Source organism: Mastomys coucha, unplaced genomic scaffold (assembly GCF_008632895.1).
Source record: "Mastomys coucha isolate ucsf_1 unplaced genomic scaffold, UCSF_Mcou_1 pScaffold15, whole genome shotgun sequence".
NCBI lineage: Eukaryota > Metazoa > Chordata > Mammalia > Rodentia > Muridae > Mastomys > Mastomys coucha.
The window spans coordinates 166684349-166699218 of record NW_022196897.1 but is presented as its reverse complement, the minus strand read 5'-3'; the positions used below and the strand labels follow the sequence as shown (position 1 = coordinate 166699218).

The 14870-nt window shown below is 46.1% G+C and overlaps 1 protein-coding gene across 2 annotated transcripts in view; it reads right to left on the bottom strand.

The window, feature by feature from the left end:
• Positions 1-14: 14 nt before the first annotated feature.
• The window catches only part of Osbpl2 (oxysterol binding protein like 2), a 44633-nt gene continuing 29777 nt past the window's right edge, over positions 15-14870 (bottom strand). For both annotated transcript variants that reach the window (XM_031372967.1, XM_031372966.1), the window contains 8 exons: positions 12877-13059; positions 11074-11181; positions 10309-10398; positions 8277-8400; positions 6449-6589; positions 4147-4270; positions 2899-2989; positions 15-586 (listed from right to left, as the gene is read on the bottom strand). In XM_031372967.1, coding sequence (XP_031228827.1) covers positions 484-586; positions 2899-2989; positions 4147-4270; positions 6449-6589; positions 8277-8400; positions 10309-10398; positions 11074-11181; positions 12877-13059 — 964 coding nt within the window. In that variant the 3' untranslated portion in view covers positions 15-483. The remainder of the gene's footprint in view (positions 587-2898; positions 2990-4146; positions 4271-6448; positions 6590-8276; positions 8401-10308; positions 10399-11073; positions 11182-12876; positions 13060-14870) is intronic.

Below are 14870 nucleotides of genomic sequence, written 5' to 3'. Positions count from 1 at the left end.
ATTTTCTAAAGTAATCTTTACCTTATTCAAGATTGGTAGAAAATACAGAATCTGGTGGCTTGTCACTTCATTCCACGATGCTTTCCACAATGAAGGGGACCCTGGCCATGGGATACTTTCAAGATCCATGTTCCCCTCCTTCTTGGGTCTGGATCTGAAACTCTCCCAGAACCCATGCCACAGCCTTGGGTAGAACACACAGACCCTGCTGGTTCTTCCTTCATTACACATTGTACAACAGAGAGTGCTGCCAGCTCAGCTGGCCTGTGCACTCTGTCACCTGTGAGAGGACTGTGGAGTTCTGAGGCCTCAGTGAATATGAAGGCCCAACTGGAGCTTCATGAAGGGGCTGCAAGATAGTGAAGCGCTGGGCAATCCGAGAGGCTCACTGAGGCTATCTCCACGATTTGTGGTGTCTGCCACCATAAAGCTCAGATGCTATTTGAGGATTCCAAGGCCTCCTCCTGGGCTCACAGGCCTCAATTAGTAGATGTCTGGGCAGTCTGAGAAGTTACGCTCAAAGTAATGGCCAGCATACAGCCAGTCAGGAGCTCCTGTGTAGGGGTTATTGCCTGGAGAGAACCATCTGCAAATGCAAGGGAGGTGGTCAGCAGATGGTAGATCCATCCAGTCAGCCTTCCCACAGCAATGTGTGCCACTGGAGAGATGCAGCATTAGGAACACCATCACTGACAGTAACTGACCAGCTTCCCTGTGGCTGTGCTCACCCACACACCTAACATCACTATTTCCCAAAAAACCTCAAGTCCAACACCCAATCCTCCACAGGCTGGACAGCAACCGAGGAGAGGGTGCCCATGAAGCTGACCCTCACCAGGTTCAGGCTGCACTTCTGCAGATGCACTCCACTAAACAGAAGCAACTAGGTCATCAGGAATACACCAGGAAGCACATTCTGTGGGTACAGGCTGGTTTTATAGCTCAGTGGTTAAACAGTCTGCCTGGCAGGCACAAAGTCCAGAGTTTCATCCCCAGCACCGCAAAGATAAAAAAAGGAGCAGTAATTATCTTTTATGAAAAAAAAGTCATTTCACAATGGATCATCTGGTTTTCTTGTTGTTTGTTTGTTTGTTTTTCTGAGACAGGGTTTCTCTGTGTAGCCCTGGCTGTCCTGGAACTCACTCTGTAGACCAGGCTGGCCTCGAACTCAGAAATCTGCCTGCCTCTGCCTTCTGAGTGCTGGGATTAAATGCATGTTCCACCACTACCCAGCAGGAATTTTATCTATATGTAATTACTTATTTCTTGAGATAGTGTCTCATTTTATAGTTCATGCTTGCCTGAAACCCTGGCTGGACTCAAATTCAGATTCTCTTGACTCAGCTTCCAGAATGCTAGAATTAGAGATGCAAGCCACTACATCTGGCTTTTTAATACTTTAAAAGACCAATGAAAGAAGATTATTTTCAAGTTTTTCTCTAGAACAAAGACATGCACATTAAAGGCACAGTATTAAATCAGAAGCCCATGCATCAATAACTGTCTCAGAGCTGGCACAGTGGCAAAGTGTCTGCTGCACATAGGAGGCTCTGGGTTCCATCTTCATCACAGCACAGAAGAGGTGGTAGAGAAAAACTGGTTTCAAAATTCCAGACTGGCTGGACAGTAGTGACACATGGGCAGGGTGAGTTGTGTGTGCAAGGGCAGGCAAGTCTCTGAGTTTGTGGCTAGCCTGGTCTCTGAGTTTGTGGCTAGCCTGGTCTACGGAGTTGCCAGCCACAGCTACACAGAGAAACTCCAAAAACAAAAAGATAAAACAAACAACAAACTCAAACAAAAACCGAGCCCAATGTCATTGGAGATGGTTGTTAATATGACCTAGAAATAAATGGCTCAAGGAATGGAGCCCAGCAGGCACAGTGACATATACATCTGTTCTCTCAGCTGCTCTGGAGCCTGAGACTGGGAAGGGCTTGAGTTCAAGACTAGACAACAGTGTAACCCATCTTAACAATAAAAAGCAACAAAAAACCCAACCAGCCTGAGCCAGCTGATGGTGGCCCACACGCCTCTCATCCCAGCACTTGGGAGGCAGAGGCAGGTGGATCTCTAAGTCTGAGGCCAGCCTGGTCTTCAGACTGAGTGCTGGGACAGTCAGGGATACACAGAGAAATCCTATCTTGAAAAATCACTCTCCCCCACCCACACAAAACCAACTACCAACCTGAGAAGTGAACTGTTTTAAACATCCAAAGATTTTTAGAAAAGACTAAGAATGTTTATGTGCACTATTCAAGTACATATCTTGCTTATGCTTATTACTATAGTACTTTGACTACTGAAAAACAAGACAACCAATGTAAGAAATCTAAGCTCCTGGCAGCTGTGTTGGCCCATGAGTCATAACACCCTCTGCATGGCCCCCTATCGGCAGAGGGCCCACTTTAGGGCTACATCTTCATACCCACAGTGGGCTGGCAGCAGGACCTGGGCTTCAGCCTGGCACCACACTGCACAGGGTAGGTGGTCTGTGTATGTATCACCTTACCACAATGTATAAATGTGAGAACATCAAAACTCTCACCAATGTTTAAATGAACAGCTAGACTCAGGCTATATTTTGTCTTAAAACTGGCCATATTTGAAAAACTATTTTGGGTCAAAAATGCTGTGAAGTAGGACAGCAAGGCCTGGGGGTGAGGTGACATGTCTCCTGTGACAGTCAACTCCCTGTAAATGGTTTTAAGCAACATATGTGCTAACGAGATACTCTAGCCTTCAATACATAGTTGAGACACAGCACTAGGTAGCAGTTGTGGGGTAGGGATCTTTATGGACCCAGGCCATGCAGAGGGTAGGGGGGAGGAGTTGGTACTACCTATGATGTGATGTGGCCTCTTCATGCCCAGGTGTGTGAGGCCTTTTGTTCCAGCTCACCTGGTCCGCCACTCTGCATCCTCTTTGGCACGTTCTTTTCTGGCTTCTCTCTGCTTTTCCTCTAGTCGCTCCTTCTCCTGGCTGGCCAGATCTAGGTCCAAGTAAGCAAGCACTTGAAACTTCCCACTTGTCAGAGATGCGAGACCCACATCCTGACACCCAGAGACTTGTCCCACTTTGATAAGAATGAGGGGAGTGAACTCTGGCTCCATTTGGCCACCTATTAAGGGTGACTTGTTTCTGCCAGATGTATGAGGGGCACTTCTTCAGGACAAGCAGATGGGAGGCATCCCGGGAGACCACAGCATTCCTTCAAATGGGTTCTGTGATGTGCTGGGTAGTTTAATAGCACTGAAGCCCAATGGGAAAGCAAGTATCTGGAACAGTGAGCTCACAGGAAGAAGGATCCCAAATCTGCGGAACCTTCTTCCCCTTGTGGGATGGACTGTGGCCTCTGCTGAAGGAGAGCAGGTGAATCTGGAGGAAGGAGCACCACCTGCCCAACATGGATCAGGTAAGAGTGAACCTCCAGGCATTCAGCCTTTCTCCCCATCCCCAGGCATGCCTTTCTTTTTAAAGGGCTCCCTAACAAGGAGCCTTGCTGATACTCAATCTAGCTTAGTAAGCAAGAAGCAAGCAAGCGACCACACTGAAAACCCAAGCACAGCGCTCATTTGGAGTGTGACTGCCTAGTCCTGGGTTAGAATGAGATGGATCCTGGCAGTGACTCTGCTCACATGAACTCTGCTGGAAGTTAGTCCTGAAATGCAAGCACTCTACCTCTGAGCTACACCCCCAGTTTTTGAAATGCAATGTTAACACCCACTGAATTAAATAATAAAGTTTTGGGATTTGTTTTTTGTTTTTATTTTTTCCACTCATTACTTTTTTGTTGTGCTGTTTTGAAACAAGGTTTTACTAGGTAGAACATGCTGGCCTGGACTCAGATGTAGCTCAGACTGCCTGGTGCTGACATTAATCCTCTTGCCTTGGTCTCCCAGGTACTAGGATATAACAGATATGTGTCACCATACCTGGTTCATTCATTTCTAATTTAATCTTAACATTTTACGAAGGGCTGGTCTGTGGCTTGTTGGAAGGTAGGTTGTTCACTACCTTTTGCTGTTCTATAGAGCTCTGTCTTTGGAAGGCAGCACACTGTTAGTCCATCTTGATGAAAGGTCTGAGCATCCTCACAGAGCAGGCCTAAGCTTACCAACATGAGCCCTCTGAGGACCCAGCACTCACCCATGTTTCCATTCTCCATGCCACGTATGTCAGGACGGAGGCGGCAGTCTGTGGGTGGTAGAGTCTTCTCCATGCCTGACTCCAACTCATTGAGACTCACAGTGAAGCTGGTGAAGTTGTACATCTGCAGGAGAAGCACAGAAGCACATGGCTGCAGGAAAATGACCCATCAGTGCCCTAAACCCATGACAGATAGTCATGTGTCACCTGCATAATAGGAAGGCGACTGCATCCTATTCAGCAAAGACCTTTATCCTGACTCCTGAGGTTGCCTTCTCTTCTTGACATCATCTACAAGCATGTGGCTCAAGGGCCACAGGGAATGTAAATTTTCTCTAGTCATCCCCACTTAAATGACTCCCAGGACACTTCCATCACTAAAAAGAACAGCAGATATTGCTATAATCCCTGACCTGAGGTCCACAGAGGAGAGTGTTAGAGAATCTGTCTGGCTTCCCAACATGGTCCTCAGGTAGCCATAGCTCACACCGGACTCTTTTTAGAATCCTGCTTTATTACCAAAACCTCCCAGCCCTAGAACCAGCTTGCCCAGTACCCTCAGAGATGGTTGTGCCCACAAGTGTGCATTCTATCTTTCCAGGCCATTTCCAATATACCAGATCCACCAAACCCCAAATAGGCATGAAGGCTTCATGCACACTGAACCAAAAAGGAATGAGAATTCATCTAAAAAGAAATTTCCCTGAACAACACATAGGCTTTATTCTTCTAAAAGTGACCTAGATGAATCCTGTCCCATTAGTTCGTGCTGGCATGTACAGTAACAGAAGCACAGTGAGAATGCTGGAGGCATGTACAGTAACAGTGGCACAGTGAGAACGCTGGATAGGGTTTTTATTTGTTTTGGTGACTTCAACACAAGCTATAATCATCTGGGAAAAGGGAACCTCAGTTAAGAAAATGCCTCCTTTGGGTCGCCTTAGACAAGCCTGTGGGAATGAGCCGGTAAGCAGCGCTCTTCCACTGTCTCTGCTTCAGTTTGTACCTAGGCTCCCCTCAGTAATGGACTGTTACCTAGAAGTGTAAGCTTTTTCTCCCCACATTAGTTTTGGTCAGTGTTTTATCACAGCAATAAAAGCAAACTAGTACAGTAAGGCAACATATTCATAGGTAAGCGGGTCTTTGTTCTTTTTATACTTACTCTGTGTACGTGTGTGGTTATGCATGTGTCATTACGTGTGTGGGCACATGCATGTAGACCAGAGGACAATCTATAAGAGTTGATTCCTTCCTTCTACTGTATGTGTTCCAAGGATCAAACTGAAGTTGTCAGGCTAGGTAGCAAGCATCTTACCCTCTAAAGCCATGCCACTGCCTGCCCCCAACTAAGTTATATCACAAACCCTGAAGCCCCCCGCCTTTTTTTGAGAACAGGTTTCTGTGTAGCCCTTGCTGGCCTGAAACTCACTTTGTAGACCAGACTGTCCTCAAACTGAGAGATCCCCTGCCTCTACTTCCTGAGTGCTAGAACTAAAGGCATGGGCACCCCCTGCCTGGTTTGACCAACTGATTGATTCATCCGTTCATTCGTTTATTCTATTTGCTTGTTTTGAGACAGGGTCTCCCTATGTAGCTCTGGTTGTCCTGAAACTCACTTTGTAGACTTATAATTTAAAAGGATCCACTAGCCTCTGACTCCCCAGAGATTAAAGGCATGTACCATCACACCTTGGCTATTTTTTTAATTTTTTAATTATGTGTGTGCGTGCGCGTGTTCATGGGAATTTGCAAGTGACTGCAGGTATGCTCAGAGACCAGTGGTGTTAGGTGGTCTCCCAGGAGCTGGAGTTACAGGCAGTTGTGAACTACTTGACATGGGTGCTTGCTGAGAACTGAAATCAGGTCCCCTAGAACAGTAATAATCATGCGTAAGGCTAAGCTGTCTCTGTAGCCCCTGGTGCTCTCTTGATGAGACGTGGTCAGGTCAGAGCTCTGAAGGCATAACCAAGCACTAGTGAATTCTGCCATGAATTCTACATCAAGATATCAATGCCAGGTGGACTGCCATACACACACACCTGTTCCCAGGTCTCACACAGGCATAGCAGTGGGTAGCAGTTACTCTCAGGCTGGACCACAGCATAAGTCTCATGGTGGCTCTAGGGAATAAGAGCCCTCAGGATTCTAGGGATGTGGTGGAGCCTCCCGGTCTGCTTGGGGAAAGCTGGTTGGCTACATGCAAGAACAAAGTAGAAGAGCTCTGGGTCTGACTGGAAAGGTACAAATAGAAATATCCTGCAGTACATAGGCCTGGCCTCACAGAGGGGTTACATACACAGACCTGAGCAGAGTTGGGAGGCCGGCTGTTGATCCTCCAGAGTAGCTTACTGCCAGGGATGACTTGTACCGTCTCCTGAGCCACAGGAACATCATCCGCCATGTCGCCAGGCACATCACTGTTAGCTTTCTCGAGGCCATCATCCTGAAACACAGGGTACCTCTGTATGGCTACTGGCCAGAAGACCGATCCCCAGAGCACTTGAAGACTTGCTCCTAAGCCTGTGCAGTGCCAAAGCCTTTTCTAACCAAGGAGAAAAAAATTCCAACTGTCTGTGTGGCTTTGCTTTCTGCAGAGCTGTGCCAGGCTGGACTTCTACTCTCACAGAGAAGGTACTCACAGGTTGAAACAGCAGCAGGCACAAACACTGTTCTCCCTGATGCATGCTTGGCCATGTGCCTGCCCACCTTCTGGACCCATAACACATCATTTGAGACGAAAGGCCTCCTGATGCCATCTGTTCTCCTGGGTAAGCTCATGAGCCCATCCCATTTTAACAGGCACAGCTGTTTGATGTGCCTTTAAAGTCGACTATAGGACACAGCTGTGGAGTGAGAATGCCAGGACACAGGATGAAAGCCTGGGCCCTTCTAACTGCCCACAGCAAAGCTAAGGATGGGCCCTTGTTGCCAGATGACCCATGAAGCAGTGAGCTTAGTGAGACTGGCACCAGACAGCACTCAGCAGATTCAACATACTACATGGATTTTCTTTGTCTCTCTCTCTTTTTTTGTTTTTTGGTAGAATCTCACTGTGTAGACTGTGGATAGCTGGGAACTTGCTGTATAGATTAGACTGTCCTGGACTTCACAGATATCCTCCCATGTTTGCATTAAAGTGCACGTCCACACTTGATGATGAAAACTTTCTTTTTTTAAAAAAAAAAAAACAAAAAACAAAGCTGGGTAGTGGTGGCGAATGCCTTTAATCCCAGCACCTGGGAGGCAGAGGTAGGTGGACTTCTAAGTTCAAGGCCAACTTGGTCTACAGAGTGAGTTCCAGGACAGCTAGGGCTACACAGAGAAACCCTGTCTTGAAAAACCAAAAAAATAATAAAATAAAAAAAATAAAATAAAATTACCACTGGGCAGTGATGGCACACACCTTTAATCCCAGCACTCTGGAGGGAGAGGCAGGCAGATCTCTGAGTTTCCGGCCAGCCTGGTCTATAGAGTGCATTCTAGGACAGCCAGGGCTACGCAGAGAAACTCTGTTCCGAAAAAGTAACTAACTAACTAACTAACTAACTAACTAACTAAAATTATTATGAAAGGTGTCCAATAACACATATAAAACATAAAAAAACCTAGATACCCAGATGAGATCAAACATTTTTGTTAAATACTGAACATCTCTGCTTTAGAACATCCTGATTTTTTTTTAATCTACAAAGTAAGACACCTCTTCTGAACTATCACTTTTAATTCTAATTTTGCTTAAGAATAACTTGTAGTCATGAGCATTCTGAAATTCTTAGAGGAAAGTCTTTGCCAGTACTTCCTGACTGCTGAATATATTACTGAGAACTCAAGAGCTGGAAAAACAGAAATGAGATGCACTTGATTTCTTAAGTAGGCCTCAGCTAACTCAGGCAAAATGAGAGATGTATTACAAAGGGCTATGTGGAAGGGCTTGCATTCCCCTGGAAGCTTCCAGCAGTTACAACATAAACAGAATAAAGTCAAAACACCTTTGCCTGGACAGCAGAACCTAGACAGAAGACAGTTTGGGCTAGACAGACATATTTCACCCACTTCATACACCTCCTGGCTGAGGACACAGAAGAGAAGCTCAGTGCTCCTTGTGCAGGGTCACTGCAGCTGATACTCACCGTCTTGGCCTTCCTGGCATGGTCACCTCTCTTCTCTTGCTTCTTAAAGGACTCGTATGAAGCAGGATCTATGCCCCACAAGCACTCTGTCCACTTGCCATACATTATAAAGAGCTTCTTCCTGCTGCAGTAAAGGAGTTTAAAACTTAGTGAACAGCAGTCACCTACAGAGTGCAAGAAGGAGCTCTGTTTCAGACCCTCACTCATACAGCTGGAGAAAAGGTATCCCCATCCCTGATGCCAGACAAAATGAAGCACAAAAGCCTAAGAGACCTTGAGGCCTTAGAAAACAGGGGCAAAAGCACAAACATAATTAAATGTCCTGCTGTATGTGCAGAGCCTCTGCCAGGGTCTAAGCTCTGCCACTGAGCTTTACCCCACAGCCTGCTGCTTTTAAACACTGCACAGGGTTTTCATGTGTATGAGTCTTGCAGACCTTTTTCTATCAAATCTATCCATAATGCCTCCCAAGGTTCCATGATGATTTGCTTTCTCTTTGATTATCAATGCTCTCTTCATCTAATCACATCCCTGGAAAACTCCACAGTAGTTAGGCTCTACCTCATACCAAAGTGAAGAGAGCCTATTCAGGACAGTCTTTTTCCTTTTGCCTCTGTCTGGGAAGCTCACAAACTGGCTCCATGCTTCTTGGGACGTGTCCTGACAGGAGAGCACCACCCAGGACACATGTACATGGCAGGCACTTGCAGAGTGGGTGTACAGGAAGTCAGGGGCTCAGTCCAGCTCCATAAGCAACTCTTGAAAAAGTTTTGCTGGGGAAAAAGTTTGCTGGAGCTTCAATGAGAGCTTCTTGCGGAAGCACAAGGACCCAAATTCAGATCCCTAGAACAATACCCGTATTGGTGGTGGTGGTGTGGGGGGGCAGAGACAGAGCCAGGCAGCCAGCCAGGCCAAATCAGTGATCTCCAGGTCAAAGATCAAACATGAGACAAATGATAGAGGAAGACAGCCAACACTGACCTCAGCTTCCACATGCATGTTAATAAACATGTTCACAACACACACGCACAAACATGTACACACTCATACATCCCACACACAAACAAAACAAAAAGAAAAGCAAAAGCAAAATGTGCTTGGATCCAGGATACAAACCCAAAAGGTCAAGACTCCCCCATCAGCTCAAAATCATCAGGTTACTTCAACCATGGGTAAGCCAGTATCCAAAAATGCCTTAATGGTATCCAAAGATACCACTCTGACCATGACAGAACCTGTGTCCTTTAAAGCACACATGTGAGGCCCTAACATTTCTCATCAATCTAAAGTCTGATATTAATATACAGGTTGTTTAAGTAGAGGAGTTTCTAGTTTCCTAGAGATAGGCTGAGAGAACAAAAGCATTGTTTTGAAGTTAAAACTAGATGTCAGTAGCTTGAAAGACTCTTTTGGCATTATACTACTGAACCATGGTTAGTTATAAATAAAAATTTGAGATCCAGAACATAATTTTCCCAATGGAAGAAAAATCCAGAAAATATGTCAAAAACACTACTGGTCACTTTCTACACAAAAATCTCCAGAAAGCCCTGGCTTACAGAGTGGGATAATGCAGACACATGAACACTGGATGCCCACATTCTTTAGTGATATGTAAAGTTGGTACCCATAGGGAAGAGACTCCTGGGCAACTGCTAACATCTCAGCTCAGTTTTTAAGATTGTAGCACTAGAGCCGGGCAGGTGATCCAGGCTACATAAGCCAGCATTTAGGAGGTTGGATGCAGGACTTCGAGATTGATACCAGCCTGCACTGCATTGCAAGGCCAGCTCAGAAACAAAATAAATGGAAAAGAAAAAAGCCACATTATCCCTGAGTAAAAATGTCTATTTTTTAAGGTGGTCACTTCTCTTCTTCCTCCAGAGCGGACAAACTCCACTCTCCTATCACCAACGGTCACACTCAACATGTATCTTTTCTACCCTGAACAGACATCACTGTATAAGCACATGCAGGTACAGCACTAGACACTGTAGATCCACAGCCAGTGGGCATCGATGAGTAGACCTACTTCTTGTCTTGTATGTGCCCTTCTACTCTGTGAAGTTCCTTTCCAAACAATCCACAGGGCTTGAAGTGAAGTATACACTTATCTCCAGTTCTGTGGGAACAAGCACAGGCATTAGTGATGATGTGAGATGTCTGGAGAGTCAAGCCGGCTACAGGGCACAGAAGACTCAGCCATGTAGGAAAGGAAGCCATGAGCGATGATTAACATCACAAGAGGCTTTGCTCAGTGACAGAAAGGCTCCGTGACTGACCTGTGGTGACTGTACAACTGGGCAACTTACTAAAATATCACTTCAGTGCCCATTTAGAAAATGGGTGAATTTTATGATTTATAAATTGTATTTTCACTAAGGTGTCCACAAGCAAAGCCTGTAAGTCCTGAGCTTCGGCTGTAAGCCTAGGCCCCGACTAACGCTTGTGCATGGTCATTATATTTTCACCTAGCACCGACACTTCTTTGGTGCAATTTATATTTTCAAAGAAATTAACAATGGTAATAAAAAAAACAATCAATCAACACGAGCAATTCTGATTATCTCCACACTAGACAGAACTCAATCTAGCCAGACACAATGCCTAGGAGCCCCACTACAGGAAGAACTCAAGCTGAGGGAATGGGAAAGCAGGGCTAGAAGTCTAGACAGCAAGAGTGCAGACAGCTCCCTTCACATCCGTCAGCTCATCTGGCCTGTTTTCCCATGGACAGCCTGGCCTGCCATCTATGGCCCAGAATCACCATCCCACATACACCAGATGGACCCGTTACCTGTGATTTAGGATCTCTACTATCCCATACTGTTCTATCCATAGCTGCCCAAGGATGACATTGTGTACACAGCATGTAGGGTTGGTCCAGGTATAGGCTTCATTATGTCTGTGAAAACACACACAAACCAAAAATTCAGGGAAATAAAGCTCAGAACTTGGGCGACCCAGAAGGCCATGGCTAGGCAAAACCAAACTATAGTGCCTGAGAGCCAGACAGGGCTTTGAAGTGTTTCCAGTGCAGGCGATTTAGTTAGTGTGCATCAACAAAGCTTTCTACCTAAATGTCCAGACAAGTTAATAAGCAATAAAGGAGCCAGGCGGTGGTGGCGCATGCCTTTAATCCCAGCACTTGGGAGGCAGAGGCAGGTGGATTTCTAAGTTCGAGGCCAGCCTGGTCTACAAAGTGAGCTCCAGGACAGCCAGGGCTACACAGAGAAACCCTGTCTCGAAAAACCAAAAAAAAAAAAAAAAAAAAAAAAAAAAAAAAAAAAAAAAAAGCAATAAAGGAAGACAAAAACAAAGGAGAGGCAGCTCTCCTGGGAAGCAGCCAAGAGGAAAGGTGCTCTAGAAAATCAGTCCTGAGCCCCAGCCTGGCTGTGAGAAGTGCAGGAGAGGGTTGCTATTTTCAACATAGGCAACACTACCCATCCTTTGAAATGACCCTGCCCCAAGGAAAAACCTCACAGGGTAAATGCAGTGGACCTAGACCTGTGCCTGTGGGAGGCTGTATCAGAGAAGCCTGAATAAGAGCAATGACAGAGGATGGCTGAGACTGATATCTACACTCTCTCAAGAGGCCCAGGTAGAGCCCAAACATGTTTCTCAAACACATTTGCAGCTTTTCAATTCTGCCCATCTCAACTCCCAAAGCAGAGATGATCAGGATACAGGCCAAGCACTGGGGTGTCCACCTCATGAGCCTGCCTCTGTGTTCCTGGCACGCTGTGAAGGGACAGGCCCTAGGCTCTTAGTGTTTGTCTGGTTTTTGAGACAGGGTCTCACTCTGCAGTTTGATTACCCTAGAGCTCACTATGTAGACCAGGGTTGGCCTCAAACTCAGAGAGATCTACTGCCTTGGTCTTCCTGAGTACTGGAATTGAAGATGTGTTCAACTACACCCAGCCTGCCCCTAGGTTCTTAAAACTGTCGGGTGAATGGCTAGTGGAGATCAAAATCTGCACAGATACTCTCTCACAACAGGCTCGCATTGGAGAACCAGAGCAGCAACTGAAACCCTAGGTTCTGAGGGCTGCAATGGCTTTCAAGCTCTGGCATATACTGAAGACTTGCACTGACTGAGTCTCTCTGATGGCAGCTGGGCTGAACAGCCTCTAAGCAGGACCTCTAGTGTCTTCACCTGTATATACAAACACACATGCCTGTGTGAGCATCAGCAAGCAGGTATATGTGACTACAGGGTAGCTAGCTTTGGGTTCCTCTGCCTAAGGAAGGAGAGTACCTGACTCTGAACAGCCGAGACTACAGTTCTTGCTGACCTGGAGCCAGCCTATCTTAGGCATGGCCTAGAAGTAAAGTGCTAAGCTAAGCAGTTGGGTTTTGGGGTTGTCCTAAAGCAGTAACTGACGGTTAAGGTGAGTGGGAGGGGATGTGACTCATCCACCTCAGTGGACACAGGAACTCTCCTCTCCAGGAAGTCAAGCAGCAGTGCCGCTGGCAGAAAGGCTCTCAGCCCATACAAGGTCAGGATCTCCCCAGAAGGAAGCCCTCTGAGAAGTGGAAGCCATAACATCCTCTCAGACAGTGCAGAGCCCGCTGGCCCTTGCCTGCTCCTGTCACTCACTTGAGCAGCTCCAGTGTGATGGTCCCCCGGGGCTCAGCCTCCACACTCTTGCCCCAGAACTTCAGCTTTGGGTAGATGGAACCGTGGAACCTGAAGTCTTGATTGAGACCTTCTGAATAAAATGCACTAATAGGAGGGTGGTGACTGACCTGCTCAGATATAAATCTGAACCCTAAGTCTTCCCTAGATCCAAAAATGAGAAAAGGGGGAAGAGAAAAAGCCACATTAATGATAGCTATAGCAAAGGGTCATGCGCTTACCCACCAGTTGACATGGTTTGCCCTCCCCTAGACACTGATAGAGGATCTGGGCCCAGAAGCCTCTAGCTGTGACAGGAAGCAGAAACACCCAGCAACCACCTACTAGATGACACATCTGGCTGTGTACCATCACTCTGGAGTACACCTGCTCACTACCACACAAGGTCTCCTGAGACGGAGCCTCTGTCTGTCCCACTGCTTATCCCACTGCTACCTCAACCTTTTGGCCATCAGCCAGGCAGGCCTCAGATGCAGACTCCTAACCTAAATGCCAGTAAGCCCAATGGACTCAAAAGTCTGTGAACGTGTTCCTGTCCAGCCTCTGTACAGGTTCCCAAGACTTCTATGATGAAACATCTTAGATCCCAGAATATTCCTGGCCAGGAAATAGGATTTTAGCAGACGCCCTTATTCAATAAAAATGTCAGTTTTTAATTGTTCCGGAACTATGAATACACCTACAGTTGTAGTCATTAGGAATTATAAAAGCTAAACCACATAATTACTAACTTAGCTGGAATCAGAATTCCCAATCATTATAGAGGAAGGAAAGTTGAAAAATTAGATTTTAAAAGGTTGCCTGCCAAGGTATGCAATCTACAAAATGAATACTTGTCTAAGAAAAGCAAGTGTATTTTTAGCTGTTCAAGAGGGATATGAAGGGATGAAAGACGGTGTACAACACAGCCTAGTCTGCGCAGTACTGTGGAGTAGGGCCACTTAGTGTCAGGGAAGCTCAGTGTGCAGACACCAGCAAGCAGGCCTGAAGAGGAACATACTGTGAGGGAGTTTTCCTGGCAGCCTCTGAATTAAATCCCAAGTCAGGCTCAGCTTCTGTCTGACATCCGCACCTCCGGCTATTCCTATTCTTTCCACATCCACACAGCTGCTGCTGCTTTCCTTTATGTTGAGGCAGGTTCACACTATGTAACCCAAGCTGGTCTGGAGCTTGTAATCTCCCTGCCTAAGCCGGCTAGAGTGCTAGAATTTAGAGGCATAAGCCACCATGCCTAATTCACACAACTGTTTTTTTTACACCACCCAGAAATGTTCTCTTTCTATATTTTATTTCTCTCCTCCTCCTCTTTCTCTTCTTCTTCCTTTTTTTCCCCCTTCTTTTTCTTTTTGGTTTTTGAGACAGGATTTCTCTATGTAGCCCTGGTTGTACCAAAACTCGATCTGTAGACCAGGCTGGCCTTGAATTCAGAGATCTGCCTGTCCCCTGTCTTCCAAGTCATAGGATTATAGGCTGTACCACCACTGCTTGGCTCCTATCTTATTTTTTTCAAGACATTTTAAGCTCAACAAGGTTTGAACCTCACATCTTGCATGTGATGGGCTCACAGGTGGCCAGCAATGGCAATTCCTGCTCAGAAGAGTCTAGAAAAATGAAGGAAACACTTCACTGATTAAGACAAAGCCACACCCTTAGAAGTGACATTTGGGGGGGCTGGAGAGATAAGATCAGTGGCTCTTCCTCCAGAAGACCCAGGTCCAATTCCAAGCTCTCACATGGCAGATCACAACCATCACTAACTCCAGTTTAAGGGAATCTGACACCATCTTTTGGCCTCTCTTGAGTACCAGGCACACATATGGTGCACAGACATGCATGTAGCCAAAACATCCATACACATAAAATTATAATTTGTTTTTGATTTTCCAAGGTAGGGTTTCTCTATGTAGCCCTGGCTGTCCTGGGACTCGCTCTGTAGTTCTTTTTTTTTTTTTTTT